Source organism: Gopherus flavomarginatus, chromosome 4 (assembly GCF_025201925.1).
Source record: "Gopherus flavomarginatus isolate rGopFla2 chromosome 4, rGopFla2.mat.asm, whole genome shotgun sequence".
Taxonomy (NCBI): domain Eukaryota; kingdom Metazoa; phylum Chordata; order Testudines; family Testudinidae; genus Gopherus; species Gopherus flavomarginatus.
In genome coordinates, this window is record NC_066620.1 from 80,298,940 (window position 1) to 80,315,860 (window position 16,921).

The 16,921-nt window shown below is 42.4% G+C and overlaps 1 protein-coding gene and 1 long non-coding RNA gene across 2 annotated transcripts in view; one reads left to right on the top strand and one right to left on the bottom strand.

Annotated features, from left to right (window-relative positions):
• RYR2 (ryanodine receptor 2) overlaps positions 1-16,921 on the bottom strand; it is a 727,531-nt gene that overhangs the window by 538,505 nt on the left and 172,105 nt on the right. Inside the window, exon 2 of the mRNA XM_050950348.1 lies at positions 16,140-16,259. Within this exon, the coding sequence (XP_050806305.1) occupies positions 16,140-16,259 (120 nt within the window). The remainder of the gene's footprint in view (positions 1-16,139; positions 16,260-16,921) is intronic.
• LOC127049568 (uncharacterized) overlaps positions 1-16,921 on the top strand; it is an 838,950-nt gene that overhangs the window by 527,463 nt on the left and 294,566 nt on the right. The gene's annotated exons all lie outside the window — the stretch shown is intronic.

The window sequence follows — 16,921 nt, forward strand, 5'->3', positions numbered from 1 at the left end:
TCTCTATTTCCTCAGGAACACCATCTAAGAACTGCTCCATTTGTATCAGGAGGTGCAGCTCGTCCAGATTGTTAACCTTTGTTCCTGATATCCAGGCCCCATAATTCTTTGCAATGTGGTAGGCGTCTCGGGGGCATGACACATCTGGTTTCCATTTTAGGGTTCTGAACCGCCGATGGGCATGTTCAGGTGTTATCCCCATTCTGTATCTGGCCTTGGTTTGAAAAAGTTGATAATCGTTCATTTTCTCCTTAGGCATTTCAGCCGCCACCTCTGCTAAGGGTCCACTGAGCTGTGGCCTCAGTTCTACCATGTACTGGTCTTCAGAGATGCTGTACCCAAGGCAGGCCCTTTCAAAATTTTCTAAGAAGGCCTCAGTAGCTGGAAAATTTCTTGTGATGTGGAACAATCATTGGCGCAGGGTTGTTAGGACTGGCTGGAGCATCCTGCCTGGCCCGCGCCAAGTCCATTTCACACTTTCTCTCTTTTTCTCTCTCTTCACTCTGTTTTTGTTGTTTTTCCATTTCTTGTTGGTGTTTCTCCCTCTCTCGTTGGTGGGCTGCATCTTTGGCTGCTTGTTCTCTTTTGTAGGCTGCCAGTTTGATGTTTTCTTCCCTTTCTTTCAGCTCCACCTCTTTCTTTTTTTTCCATTTGTCGCCTGTGGTCTGCTTCTTTGATTTGTTCCTCTGCATCCAGTTTTGTCCTGGAAGTCATGGTTCCTGTTTTCTTGTGTTGGGGTGCCCTCCGGTGTTTATTGTCTGAACTGCTGGCTCTCTGTTGTCTCCTGGGGTTGGCTTAGCAACCAAGTCTTTTTTAAGTCCTTTCTTGATAACTTAGAAACAAAAAAAACTTAATTTGCATATGTGTTCTGCTGGTATAGTTGACTCACAGCTGGAGTTCTATTGTTTAACAAATGACCCTCGTAAAACTTAATGGCCCTGCCTGAGGCAATTTCTATGCACAGCCAAAAAGGAGCAAGGAGAAAAAAATTCTCTGGCTGTAGGTTTAAAAAAACAACAACACCCTTCTCTCTGCTTACAAGCAGCTAACAGAGAAAAGAAAATTAATAATTTTACTGGCTTTTGGATTCTGCTATCCCACACGCTGCCACCATGTCATAGTATAATTCCCAAATCTGGACCTTAGTGTCCAAAATATGGGTACTAGCATGAATTCCCCTAAGCTTAATTACCAGCTTAGATCTGATAGGCTGCCACCAGTCAGGACTTAAGCAGAGCGCCTAATAGACTCTGGTGTCCCCAAACCCTTACCTGGGGACCCCCAAGACCCAGATTCCTTGAGTCTCACAACAAAGGGAAATAAACCATTCCCTTCCCCTCTTTACCTCCTCCCAGATCTTTCCCGCCCTGGGTACCCTAGGAGATCACCATAATTCAAATCCTTGAATCACCACTCCCCCCTTCCTTCTTCCCCGGAGAGAGATACACAGGTAAACGCCAAAAGCAGGCTTTTCTTCCCTCCTCCCTTTCCTTTCTCCCACCAATTCCCTGGTGAGTACACAGACTCAAGTCCTTTGAGCCTTAACTAGGAGAAAAAAATCAAACAGGTCTTAAAGCAAAGCTTTTAATAAAAAAAAAAAGAATGAAAAAAGTAAAAGGTTTATCTCTGCAGTTTAGATGGTAAACAGTACAGGGTCGTTTAGCTTATAGAAAATGGATAAACAGCCTTATCCAGAAAAAATACAATTTAAACTATTTCCAGCAGAATACACATTTGCAAATACAGAAAAACAATGTAAAAGCCTATATTGTCTTTCTACCGCTGTACTTACAATTGGAAACAGAAGATTAGAGAGCGCGGAGATTCATGTGGTCCCTCTCAGAGCCCAGAGAGAGAACAGCCCAAGAACAAAGGACTCACACCCAAACTTCCCTCCACCCAGATTTTAAAAAGTCTTGTTTCCTGATTGGTCCTCTGGTCAGGTGTTGTTTGTTAACCCTTTCCAGGTGAAAGAGACATTAACCCTTAGCTATCTGTTTATGACAGTCTGCCCTCAGTTTAAGGCATCTGTCTTCATAACAAAGTAATTGGTTAACATTATGCAACAAAAAAAAAATGCACTGCATCAATCCCACTCATTGCAGAAACAAGGACAGGCATCTGACATCAATTCTCAGCTCAAAGAGCAAATGGCTAAGAAAGACAACTCCAGTTACTGCAATAATGTCAACAAATTAATAATTAAGAATCTAATTTTACTATACATATTTAGGAACATTAAATACTATGTTCCCTAAGAACAAATGATCAGTTTCTATTATGTCTACTTTAGTCACCTGACAAACAAGGCATTTTTCAACCTAAATGCTCTGATGAGAGCATTTTAAGGGCTAAAAGTAGTTATAAACTAACTATTATATTACCTTAAATAAAGATCTACCCACAGTGTTTTTATTTAGTACCATCCTTTTGCACTCTATAAGCTCCCAATATGGAAACAAAAATATGGAGAAGCCCACCCCAGAACACCAAATATTTTTCCAAATATGTGATTTTTGTCTGACAATTCAGTAATTGCTTCTGAAACCTTTCTAATCAACTCCTCTTCCTCCCTGCATTGCTACCATTGCTGGTGGATAAATGCAGAACACTAGCATGCACTGAATTTGTTGAAATATTTTCCCTTTACATTAACACAACTATTTGCTCCACTTCAACTCGTAATTTACTCCACAAACTTACACCACTTTCCTAGAAATTCACAAAACAATTTAAAGTTGCCATAAAATGTTCAGAGCATTAAGTGGCAAAAACAAAACCAACAGATGGAGATGGCGGTGAAAGGGGACAGGAGTCAGGCAAGAAGCGAATATTCAGACTTTCCTCTTAACATTTGTATGACTCGCTCTTCAAGCTTTGCTGACATGAAGTAAGATCACCATTTATTTCTTCATTCTGTGATAATTACCGAGTTTGCAAATTAGTGGTTTAAGCAGTAGTAAGGTTCTACTGTACAGTTCAGAGAACCTACAGCACCATTTTATTCCCTTTATATGAATAATTCACAACTCTCAACGCAGTTCTACTGCATAACGGTGTGTTTCCACCTTAAGGAATGTGCACAAGAAGGTTGAATTTGGATACTTGTGAACACAAACAGGACAACCAGTGCAAAAACATTTACAGCGTATGCAGCTTGTCCAGTTAAAATACAAAAGGGACATTGCTTTAGTTTGCTGTAAAGCAGCATATCAAATACACATTGGGTCAACTTAAAAAAAGTGCTGGTGAAATACGTGTACGTATGCAAAAATAGATAACTGAGCATGCACACATACATAGCAGACTGAAAATGAGTTACATGCTGACCTAACTTCTGTATATTTGTGCTCTCAAGTGCTATGACAGTACTTATTTGCAAATAAAATAATCTGCAGACACAGCTTAGACTCTGGCTTTTTTGCCTCATAATGGCAATATTTTCATTGTATGCTAGTTTACTAAGGCCATGCTTGTGACTTGGCACAACACTGCAAGGAAGTAAGCAATTAGGACCCCACCGCAGGCCCTGTGCAGCTGTGACAGACTTACCCAGATTATGAGCCTCAGTATGAGAGGGCAACAGAGGTTATGCATCTGTTAGTTCCTCCATGAACAAGTGAGTGATGTAAGCTAGGGTGTAGGTGGACGCATGGCTTCTATCCCCTTGTGCCAGTCACAAGATGTTAGTCTAGTGACAGATGTTCATTAAGTGATTTGACTAACTGGAAGTGCACAGGTGAGGACCCAACAGAATAGAATAATCTGGAAATGAGATGAGAAGGGAGTACGCTATATCTACTATTGGGCCAATAATACCTTCTCTTCCCCTCCCAGCACAAGACAGAAGCTCCAAAGGAACCATAACTCATGAGGTGTCTGAGGGAGAAATCTTTTCTGAAGCTCCTCCTGGCACGGCACAGCTACCCACCAACCCCTACAGAGGAGAACAGTATATTCTCACAATCTAGTCTTATAATTTTCATATACAAAATTCCACATAGAAATAGAATGTATCTGCTTGTATTTTAAAATACTTTCCCTCATGGAAACATACTGGCCACCCAACATAACTGAGGTATGACGCTGTATTGAAAATGGAATGTTGCCAAACTATTAAAAACAGTCTTTTTATATTATTACTGTATATCTAAATGATAGCTGTAAAGTAAGGAAATAAATATACATGCAGCTATATGTAAATTTACTAAGTACAGGCTGAACCTCTCTAGTCCAACATCCCAAGGACCTGACCGGTGCCAAATCAGAGAATTTTCCAAGATTAAATATCAAGATTATTTTGGCAATATGACACACACAGACAATTAAAATGGTTTTCAAGGAGCACACAGGATAGTGGCCACAGCACAGCCGTTCTTTTCTTGTTGACACTTTTTTTTTTAAAAGGCCAGTAATGCAAGCATTAAGAAATATTCAACAATTGGTGCAAATCGCCAGAAAAACTAAAAAGGATTGCCAACACAGATTTTGGATTCCATTAATTAATTTGCCGATGAAAGTCGAAGAAAAAATTCGGTTGGTTTCTAAACATGATGCTAGTAGGTCACACCCACACCCACACCCCCACACCCACCAGGGGTCAGAATCAGCTCTTGGCCTTATTCACAGCAAGTATAGAATTACCCAACCAAAAAACTCAATGCATAAGCACTGTCCCTCAGTGGGAGCCAAAGAGATAATTTATTATATTAGGCACAGACATGCTTGGTACTATGCAAGACAAAAAAAAACAACGATCCCTGCCCTGAAGAACTTACAGTTTATAGCAGTCCCCAGAATTAGTTCACATGCCACCTTCTTAAATTGTTGTGAAGTGTGCTGATTAACATCAAACTCATGTACCACAGTTTGAGAAGCCTGGCTAGAACACAGATGCAGAGAAGGCAAGACACACAGGTCTTGCCCACATGCTCAGGATGCAACTGACTACTATATTTGGTGCTGAGAAGGAATTTTCCCTCAGGTCAAATTGGCAGAGACTCCGGGGGAACGGGGCACTAGCAGGTTTAAACTAGTGTAAACGGTGGATTCTCTGTAACTTGAATTCTTTAAATCTTCATTTGAGCACTTCAGTTACTCTTCCAGAGGTTATGGGTCTATTACAGGAGTGGGTGGTTGAGATTCTGTGGCCTGCAACGTGCAGGAGGTCAGACTAGATCAGGGGTTCTCAAACGGGGGGGTTAGGGCCCCTCAGGGGGTCGTGAGGTTATTACATGGGAGGTCATGAGGTGTCAGCCTCCACCCCAAACCCCGCTTTGCCTCCAGCATTTATAATGGTGTTAAATATATTAAAAAGTGTTTTTAATTTATAAACTAGGGGGGAGGTTGCACTCAGAGGCTTGCTATGTGAAAGGGGTAACCAGGACAAAAGTTTCAGAACCACTGGACTAGATGATCATGATGGTCCCTTCTGACCTTAAAGTCTATGAGTCTAAAATACAATAACAAAAATAAAAGGAAAGTTATTCTGTTCTAACTCACTTATTCTCTAATGAGATGTTAGGGAAGAGAGATTGTTTGATGTGGGTTAGTGTCTGTGTTGTGAGCTTCATAGAAGGAGTGAAACATGCAAAAGGATATGATTGAGAAAAGAGAAGAAGGCCAGAGCAGAAAACAGCATAATATTCTGATTGTTACCTCTCATCCTCTCTCCTCTTATTTTTAGGTTTATTACAGGAGTATCTAGGGTCCAACAAAGACCATGGCCCCACTGTACTACACAATGTATAAACAGATTAGTAGACAGTCCCCATTCAGTAATTCATTACACCAATTATTGAATCTTCTCTTAGGGGTAGTGACTGAGCACTGCCACAGTATAAAATAATTATACCACCACCACTGGGAGCAGGAGCTCCCTTACCCTCCGGTCATGCATAGCACACCTAAAAGCAAACAAGAAATAAGGAGAAGGAAACACTCCGCGCCTGGGCCTGCTCCCAAGGAAATCAATTCCACCTCTGTTACTGGTTTCAGTAGGAGAAAGACTGAGCCCTTTGTGACTGACCCAGCTCTCTTTGAAATCAGTGGCAAATCTCCCATTTACTTCAATGGGAACTGGATCAGGCCCAATGTCCTCAGAGTCTGACAAACACTCAGACCCCCAAGCTATCAACTAATTCCAAAAATTCTGGAATCTCACTAAATACTTTGGGATGACTGAATTAGTGGAATCACCATGAGGTGGGTTATCCCAAACAATGTTACCCCAAATAAGTGCTAATAAAACCTTCACTCCATATCATCCTACTTTATGTTTTACAAAAACCCCTAATTTTACAATGTTTTTGAAGATTTTTAAAATCTTTGAGACTATTTTTATATATACTCACTATTTATAAAGCCAGGATATCTTAGTTCCATGAGTCCAAAATGCAGAGGGTTCAGAGGGATAGAATATTATAAACAGTACATTTTTAAAAACACTAAAAAGACATATATAATAGTTCTATAAATCATAACGTCATAATATTTAAGGTCTGCCAGCAAGAAGAAAAAAATCCCTTATGCCATTAGAAAAGAGGGGTTCTTAACTCTCTAGTGACAAAGCTGGCATTTCTAGCCCTGATGATTCACGAAACATCAAAACTCAAACCCAACAATAGTGGAGGGCTGAATATTTCCAATCCTGCACTCCCGACTACTGTAAGGTTGTGTTTGGGAAGGGGGAAAGGAGTTCCACATTTAGGATGAAAAATATTTTTGGAGGGCTAATATTGGAAAGGACTACTCCAGTACCATGCATTTAGATCTTAAGAAGAATGATTCACTTCAGAAAGCATAAAGTTTTTTATAACAGCTTTTCCGTATCAGTGAGATTTCTATATACAAACAATGACCTGGTTTTCAAAACAAAGAAACAGATCCTATCGGCAACAGAAGTGGATTAAATGTCCCTTGGTTCTATAAACCCTAACTAAGGTCTGGGTTTTCCATGCAAGGAATAGAGCTGGTTAAAATTGCCCCCCCTCCCAAGTGAACTTTTTTTGCCAAAATTTAGAAAAATTTCTACAAGCTGTAACACCATGAAAACTACTTAAAATTGAATTCACCTACAAAAGAAAAATAATAGGTTTGTGCCCTAGGTGTCATAAAGAAGCAACATAAAGTAGGATTGGAAGTTTTTCTATTTTCTCCTTGCTTGTAGAGTAAAAATTCAAGACTGGTCTATCCTATGTTTTTTTTCTTTTGTCTCCTGTAAAACTCTGGAGAGCCACTGGAGAACTAGAGATGACAAGTGCCAATAATGTGAACCTTGAGCAACTGAAGGCTTGTCTTGACTAGGGTGTTTCCCTCACGTTATGTGATTGAGGGAGTTAGCATGTTTTCAAATGTATTGGAAACACTAGTCTGGACACTCCTAAGCATTGGTTCAAGGACACAAATGTCTGTGCTGACTTGGACTGAGAATAAAATGTAGCTGTAAAAAAATTTCACCTGAACTATTATACACCTATAGATGAGATCGAGTGTTTTTTTCTGGCAAAACTGATTTACATTTACTGATAGTTGACGTCTAACTTTTTTTTTTTAATAATCTACCTTGTCTAGTCTCTCAAAAAGTTATTATTTATATTACTGTAGCATCTAGGGACCCCAGTCATGGAGCAAGACCCAGTTGTGCTGGGTGGTGTACAAAGAGAAAAAAAGACAGTCCACAATATCCACAAAACTCTTTTAAAAGCTCTTGCCTAAATAACAAAACATACTTAAGTATCGTAGAGATAATGTTTTTGCTTGCTCATAATGTCTCTCTCATTTTCTCTTGTTTCAGTCAGCTTTGTGTTGCTGGTCTCATAATTCTCTGGCTCTCTCAACTCTTCATTTCTCCAGATGGGCTCATTTTAGGATTTGTGAGCCTTTGAAAAATTAAAAATGATGGCCTTTGATCTCCTTTTCACCCACTCCCTCAACTCTTACAGAGCTAACAGAGAAGATAGTGACTTATCAGGCACCTGGAAAAGATGGTATTGAAGAAGAGTTGGAACTGCTTTGAAATGTATACATTATCTTCACAGTTATAACATTTTATATGGGTTTGGATGTTTACTATCCAAAATTACTCAATGATAATTCACTCATTAAATAAACTAGATTTTCTGGCCTTTGAGGCAGCTAATACTGCAGTTCCTTCCATCCTGAAGTATATTTATAATTAAAAAGACTCACTTAAAATGGAAGAGCATGAATGAATTCATCCAGATCATTGCTATTATAATGAATCATTAACATTTTAATAAAAAAATTTATGATGATGAATAATACAGTCAAAATTATGAGACATGGAAAATAAAGCATTACTCTGAAATATATGAGAGATGATGTATTTAATGATAAAATGATGCTATGGAAGTTGGTAGGCTAATTTTTTTTTAATTACCTCAATACTAATCCCTTCTGGAGATCTTACTTTCAAGATGCTTTTCATACATTTAATTCACTCACCAAATATTTATACTTGATCTGGAGAAAAATATTTATAAAAATAGAAACACATGCTACTTAATACCAATAAATAAACATTAGTTAACACAAATAGCTGTCTAATTTCTTCCTTTAGAAATGGCTCTTGTTGATTTCAGTGAGAGATACCCAAGTTTATGAATGCAGAACTGAATCTCAGTGTGTGAATACTCATCTGTTGAACAGCAACCTTCACTGTAAAAAATCTCTTCTCATCATTAGCATACTGTATGTAGTATATCATAGAAAACCATTACGTAGGTTGGATACAATTTATTTGATATTTGCACCAGGACTGTGTATCTTGTCACATTAGAAAGATTCAAAACAAACAATTATCCCAAAGCAAACAACACAAAATAAACCCTTATTTTTATCACATATGCGAACTGGTGGGATAAATATCCTCTGGCAACAGCCTCAATGGCACACTAAAGAAATGCATCTTAGCACTGCACTAAGTTTGCTCTGTATGTAATAACCTTAGTCCCAGATTTGGACCTTAGCGTCCAAAATATGGGGGTTAGTATGAAAACCTCCAAGCTTAGTTACCAGCTTGGACCTGGTACCTGCTGCCACCACCCAAAAAATTAGAGTGTTTTGGGGCACTCTGGTCCCTCTGAAAAACCTTCCCTGGGGACCCCAAGACCCAAATCCCTTGAGTCTCACAACAAAGGGAAATAATCCTTTTTCCCTTCCCCCCTCCAGGTGCTCCTGGAGAGATACACAGACACAAGCTCTGTGAATCCAAACAGAGTGAATCTCCCTCTCTGTTCCCAATCCTGGAAACAAAAAGTACTTTCCTATTCCCCCAGAGGGAATGCAAAGTCAGGCTAGCAATCCAACACACAAATCTCCCCTTGATTTCTTCCTCCCACCAATTCCCTGGTGAGTACAGACTCAATTTCCCTGAAGTAAAGAAAAACTCCAACAGGTCTTAAAAGAAAGCTTTATATAAAAAGAAAGAAAAATAAGTACAAATGTTCTCTCTGTATTAGATGATACAACACAGGGTCAATTGCTTAAAAGAATATTGAATAAACAGCCTTATTCAAAAGAATACAAATCAAAGCACTCCAGCACTTATATTCATGCAAATACCAAAGAAAAGAAACCATAGAACTTACTATCTGATCTCTTTGTCCTTACACTTAGAAACAGAAGACTAGAAAGTAGAACTACTTCTCCAAAGCTCAGAGCAAGCAGGCAGCCAGAAAACAAAGACAAAACACTCAATTCCCTCCACCCAAAGTTGAAAAAATCCGGTTTCCTGATTGGTCCTCTGGTCAGGTGCTTCAGGTGAAAGAGACATTAACCCTTAGCTATCTGTTTATGACACGCCCCCCAAATTGCAGACAGTGGGGAAGCTCACTGGCGGCGATTTCCTTCTAGAACTTGAAAATAAACAGATTAATACAGCACATACACCTTTACATATACTCCTAAGTATATAACTAACAGACTTCTACATTTTAAGAACACTTTTTAACTACTGAATTATGGGAAACTCTCACGGGAGAGTGCATCAGCAACTTTATTAGAAGCTCCTGTGATGTGTTGAATTTCAAAATCAAAATCTTGGAGAGCTAAACTCCAACGAAGAAGTTTCTTGTTGTTCCCCTTGGCAGTATGAAGCCACTTTAGTGCAGCATGGTCAGTTTGTAGTTGGAACCGCCGTCCCCAAACATATGGGCGTAGCTTTTCCAGGGCGTACACAATGGCATAGCTTTCCTTTTCACTGACTGACCAGTGACTTTCCCTCTCAGACAGTTTCTTGCTGAGAAACACGACAGGATGGAAGTTGTGATCTGTTGCTTCCTGCATGAGCACTGCTCCTATACCACGCTCAGATGCATCCGTGGTTACTAGGAATGGCTTGTCAAAGTCCGGGGCCCTGAGCACAGGGTCAGACATGAGCGTTGCCTTAAGTTGGGTAAAGGCCTTTTGACACTCATCAGTCCACTTAACTGCATTTGGCTGGGTCTTTTTGGTCAGGTCGGTCAGTGGGGCAGCGATTTGGCTGTAGTGTGGTACAAATCGCCTGTAGTATCCGGCCAAGCCTAAGAAGGATTGGACCTGCTTCTTGGACCGTGGGACAGGCCACTTTTGGATAGCATCCACCTTGGCCTGTAGGGGGTTTATGGTTCCTCGACCCACCTGGTGCCCCAGGTAAGTCACTCTGTTTTGGCCTATTTGACACTTTTTGGCCTTAACAGTTAGTCCGGCCTGCCTGATGCGCTCAAAGACCTTTTCCAGGTGTAGTAGGTGTTCGGGCCAGGAGTCTGAAAAAATGGCCACATCATCGAGGTAGGCAACTGCAAATTCTCCCAGTCCAGCTAGTAGACCATCTACCAGTCTCTGGAAGGTGGCGGGTGCATTTCGAAGGCCGAAAGGAAGGACATTGAATTCATACACCCCCGCATGGGTGACGAATGCTGACCTCTCCTTGGCAGGTTCATCTAGCGGTACTTGCCAGTACCCCTTGGTTAAGTCTATTGTAGAGATGAACTGGGCACGTCCCAACTTTTCCAATAGCTCATCGGTGCGTGGCATTGGATAGTTGTCCGGACGAGTTACAGCATTTAGCTTACGGTAGTCCACGCAAAAGCGTATTTCCCCATCTGGTTTGGGTACCAGAACCACTGGAGATGCCCATGCACTGGTAGATGAGCGGATTATACCCATCTGTAGCATGTTCTGGATCTCCCGTTCTATAGCAGCTTGGGCATGAGGAGACACTCGGTAGGGTGGGGTTCTGATTGGGTGAGCATTACCTGTATCAATGGAGTGGTATGCCCGTTCAGTCCGTCCTGGGGTGGCTGAGAACAATGGGGCGAAGCTAGTGCACAGCTCCTTGATTTGTTGCCGCTGCAGACGTTCCAGGGTGGTTGAGAGGCTCACCTCTTCCACGCCACCGTCTTTTTTCCCGTCGTAGTAGACACCGTCAGGCCACTCAGCATCCTCTCCCTGGACTGTAAACTGACAAACCTGTAAGTCTCTGGAATAGAAAGGCTTGAGAGAATTAACATGGTACACTTTAGGCTTTAGTGAGGAATTGGGAAATGCTATGAGGTAGTTTACAGCTCCCAGGCGCTCTTGGACCGTGAATGGCCCTTCCCATGATGCTTCCATCTTATGGGCCTGTTGCGCCTTCAAGACCATAACCTGGTCTCCTACCTTGAAGGAACGTTCTTTGGCATGTCTGTCATACCAGGCCTTTTGCTCTTCTTGAGCATCCTTTAGGTTCTCTCTAGCAAGGGCTAAAGAGTGTCGGAGGGTGCTTTGTAGGTTGCTTACAAAGTTCAGAATGTTAGTTCCTGGAGAAGGCGTAAACCCCTCCCATTGCTGCTTCACCAACTGTAATGGTCCCTTAACCTCGTGACCATACACAAGTTCAAATGGTGAAAACCCTAAACTGGGATGTGGTACAGCCCTGTAGGCAAACAGCAACTGCTGCAACACTAGGTCCCAATTATTGGAGAATTCGTTGATGAATTTTCGTATCATGGCCCCCAAAGTTCCATTGAACCTTTCCACCAGGCCATTGGTTTGATGGTGGTATGGGGTGGCAACCAAGTGATTCACCCCATGAGTTTCCCACAGTTTTTCCATGGTCCCTGCCAGGAAATTAGACCCTGAATCTGTAAGGATGTCAGAGGGCCAACCTACCCTGGCAAAGATGTCTGTTAGGGCCAGGCACACAGTGTTAGCCCTGGTGTTGCCTAGAGCGACTGCTTCTGGCCATCGGGTAGCAAAGTCCACTAAAGTCAGTACGTACTGCTTTCCTCTGGGTGTCTTTTTTGGGAAAGGGCCCAGAATATCCACAGCTACTCGCTGAAATGGGACCTCAATTATGGGGAGTGGCTGGAGAGGGGCCTTGACCTGGTCTTGAGGCTTTCCCACTCTTTGGCATACCTCACAAGACCGGACATACTTGGCAACGTCCTTGCCCATCCCCTCCCAGTGGAAGGACTTCCCCAACCGGTCCTTGGTTCTGTTCACCCCAGCATGGCCACTGGGATGATCATGGGCTAAGCTTAAGAGCTTCCCCCGGTACTTAGTTGGAACCACCAACTGTTTTTGCGGCTGCCATTCTTCCCGGTGTCCACCAGAAAGAATTTCCTTGTATAAAAGTCCTTGGTCTATAACAAACCGGGATCGATTAGAAGAGCTGAGAGGCGGTGGGGTGCTCCGTGCCGCCGCCCAAGCTTTCTGAAGGCTGTCATCTGCTTCCTGCTCAGTCTGGAACTGTTCCCTTGAGGCTGGGGTCACCAGTTCTTCCTCAGACTGTGGACTTGGGCTTGGTCCCTCTGGAAGCGATGTAGGTGATGGGGTTGTTTCCGTTGCTGGTGAACCGCTCTCCGCTGGTGCACCTGAGGGTATTTCAGGCTCTGGCCGAGCCTTTTGGGTATGGCTGTCTGTGGCTTCTGCCAGTTTTGGCTCGCTGGCGCCCTCTGGCGTTGAGTTTGAAGATGTAGTTGCACTTGTTGGTGCTGGTTGCTGTTCCAGTTCCGGGCCTGGGACTGGAGATGCTGTGGCTGTTTCAGTGGTAGGCATGGAATCCGGGTCCACTACCTCTGTCTGGGTCTCTGGTAACACAGACGGGGCCTCTGTGGACGGTTCAGGAACAGGAATGGGTCTGGAAGCTTGCCTGGTTTGGCTACGTGTAACCATTCCCACTCTCTTGGCCCGCCTCACCTGGTTGGCCAAGTCTTCCCCCAGTAGCATGGGGATAGGATAATTGTCATAGACTGCAAAAGTCCACATTCCTGACCAGCCTTTGTACTGGACAGGCAGTTGAGCTGTAGGCAAGACTACAGCTTGTGACATGAAGGGGTAAATTGTAACTTTGGCCTTTGGGTTGATGAATTTGGGGTCAACGAAGGATTGGTGGATAGCTGACACTTGTGCCCCCGTGTCTCTCCACGCAGTAACCTTCTTTCCGCCCACTCTCAAATTTTCCCTTCGCTCCAAGGGTATTTGAGAGGCATCCGGGCCTGGGGATCTTTGGTGTGATGGTGGTGTAATGAATTGCACTCGCATGGTGTTCTTGGGACACTTGGCCTTGATATGTCCCAGTTCATTACACTTAAAGCATCTTCCATCTGATGGGTCACTGGGCCGAGGTGAGTTACTGGAGACTGGTGAGGTTGAAGGGTAGGGTATCTGTGGCTTTACTTGGGTGGTATGTGGGGTCTTTGGCTGTCCTCGGTTGTAGGGTTTATGGTCTGTGTGCCCCCTGGGGTAATCGTTCCCCTTGACAGTAGCTTTCTTGCTTTCTGCCAGTTCCATCCATTTGGCTCCAATCTCCCCCGCCTCAGCGATATTCTTGGGGTTTCCATCTTGTATGTACCGTGTGATGTCTTCAGGAACACCATCCAAGAACTGCTCCATTTGTATGAGGAGGTTCAGTTCTTCCAAGGTTTGAATGTTGTTTCCTGTTAGCCAGGCCTCATAGTTTTTTGCAATGTAGTAGGCGTGTTTGGGAAATGACTCCTCTGGTTTCCACTTTTGGTTTCTGAAACGCCGACGGGCATGATCTGGGGTTATCCCCATCCTGTATCTGGCCTTGGTTAGAAAAAGTTTATAGTCATTCATTTGGTGCTTAGGCATTTCAGCTGCCACCTCTGCTAAAGGTCCACTGAGCTGTGACCTCAATTCTACCATGTACTGGTCTTCGGGAATGCTGTACCCAAGACAGGCTCTTTCAAAATTTTCCAAGAAGGCCTCGGTGTCATCACCTGCCTTGTAGGTGGGAAATTTCCTGTGCTGTGGAGCAATATTTGGGGCCGGGTTGTTAGGGTTGGCTGGAGTCTGTTGCTTAGCCTTTTCTAATTCCATGGCCTGTTGGTGGGCTTCCCTCTGGAGTTCTATCTGTCTTCTGTGGGCTGCCTCTTCTTCTGCTTGCTTCCTTCTGTGGGCCAACTCTTCTTCTGCTATTTTTCTTTTGTGTGCTGCCTCTTTGATTTGTTCTTCTCTTTCTTTCATCTCCATTTGTCGCCTGTGTTCAGCTTCTTTGAATTGCTCTTCGGCCTTAATTTTTGCCTTAGAAGTCATGATTCCTGTTTTCTTGTGTTGGGGTGCCCTCCGGTGTTTATCTTCTGAACTGCAGGTTCTGTTGCCTCCTGAAGTCTGCCTAGCAACAGTGCTTTTTCCTTTTCTCTCTCTAGCTAATGTTCAATGAAGGGAAACCAGAAAAACCACTTTATTTGCATGCCTATAAGTGCTGGTACGACTCTCAATGGGAGTGCTATTGTGTGACAAAAGACTGTTAATAGTCCTTAACGACTTCTGCTTAACATGCAAGCCACAAACTGCCAGAGAGAGCAGAAAAAAAAAAATTCTCTCTGGTTCCCTTTTAAAACCAACTGTTTCTCTCTGCTAAAAAGCCCTTAGCAGAGAAAAGAAAAATATAATATTCCTACTGGCTTCTGGATTCTAGTCCCACCAGCTGCACACCATGTAATAACCTTAGTCCCAGATTTGGACCTTAGCGTCCAAAATATGGGGGTTAGTATGAAAACCTCCAAGCTTAGTTACCAGCTTGGACCTGGTACCTGCTGCCACCACCCAAAAAATTAGAGTGTTTTGGGGCACTCTGGTCCCTCTGAAAAACCTTCCCTGGGGACCCCAAGACCCAAATCCCTTGAGTCTCACAACAAAGGGAAATAATCCTTTTTCCCTTCCCCCCTCCAGGTGCTCCTGGAGAGATACACAGACACAAGCTCTGTGAATCCAAACAGAGTGAATCTCCCTCTCTGTTCCCAATCCTGGAAACAAAAAGTACTTTCCTATTCCCCCAGAGGGAATGCAAAGTCAGGCTAGCAATCCAACACACAAATCTCCCCTTGATTTCTTCCTCCCACCAATTCCCTGGTGAGTACAGACTCAATTTCCCTGAAGTAAAGAAAAACTCCAACAGGTCTTAAAAGAAAGCTTTATATAAAAAGAAAGAAAAATAAGTACAAATGTTCTCTCTGTATTAGATGATACAACACAGGGTCAATTGCTTAAAAGAATATTGAATAAACAGCCTTATTCAAAAGAATACAAATCAAAGCACTCCAGCACTTATATTCATGCAAATACCAAAGAAAAGAAACCATAGAACTTACTATCTGATCTCTTTGTCCTTACACTTAGAAACAGAAGACTAGAAAGTAGAACTACTTCTCCAAAGCTCAGAGCAAGCAGGCAGCCAGAAAACAAAGACAAAACACTCAATTCCCTCCACCCAAAGTTGAAAAAATCCGGTTTCCTGATTGGTCCTCTGGTCAGGTGCTTCAGGTGAAAGAGACATTAACCCTTAGCTATCTGTTTATGACAGTAGCACACCAAATTAGCGCACTGGTGAACTGGCAGTAAGGAGCAAAATCCTAAAATGAGCTCTCTCTGCCAGATGGGCTTCAAAGGGTAGCCCCCCACCCCACCCACTATATTGCAGTAATCTAGCCTGCAAGCGACAAAGAATTCAGCCTGCAAGCATCATGAGGGTTTAAAACCTTCATTACGTATTTGGGGATTTATTTGCCTTGCCCCTGACTTTAGATAACTTGTTTACTATATGACACAGCAAGCAATATTGTACCAACAAGAAATCTTCCTCCTTGTTAATGACATTACAAACAGCACTACATTCAGGCAGCTTGCTGTACCTTAGAATTTGAAGTGGATTCCAAAAAACAGAGCCTGTTGCCAAATCCTTCTGCAGCAAGGCACAGTTTCTGTTGCTCCTTGTGAATGGTTGCAGTGCATTGCAGAACCACTTCATCATCCTACAAAAAAAAAAAAGACAAAAATTAAACTTGGTTATGGGTTCGATCCTATAGGTGTTTGGGAAGCATTTACAGAGCCGTAGCTAAAAATCAGAAGTAATCAGCCACAAACAGCAACAAAAGTGAAACCCAGGGTAGCTTTCATTCATGGAAGGAAAAATGTGGATGATTCAGAGGGAATCATCACAGTAATGCGCTGAGATGCATGATGTTTTTTTTGTTTTGAATTATATTGAACATCTCATCTATTAATATTGATTTGTGTTTCAAAGGATAGACACAACAATGATTGGGGCCCCTAATCCTACTATTACTGTAGACAAAGGAAATATTGCCCTTGACTTTCACAGGCTCTAATTTAGACCCCAATCTTGCAAAGGAATCTGTTCCCAAAGTCTTTCAGATGGCTCCCTTTCCAGTTTTGGGGCCTCAGATGCCGCTGAAAAACATTGCTACAATGTGTTTATATTCTAACACCACATTCCTTTTTAAGAACTACATCAAAACAAAAATAACATACTAATATAATGTAATAAACACTAAACACTTTGCTGACTCTGATTTATGAAGCACATGATAGTTTTTCCATAATAAATGTCATTCAGGTGACTATGAAAAGGTCACACCTAACATCAGGTGGATAAAATATTACCTAATAAAAA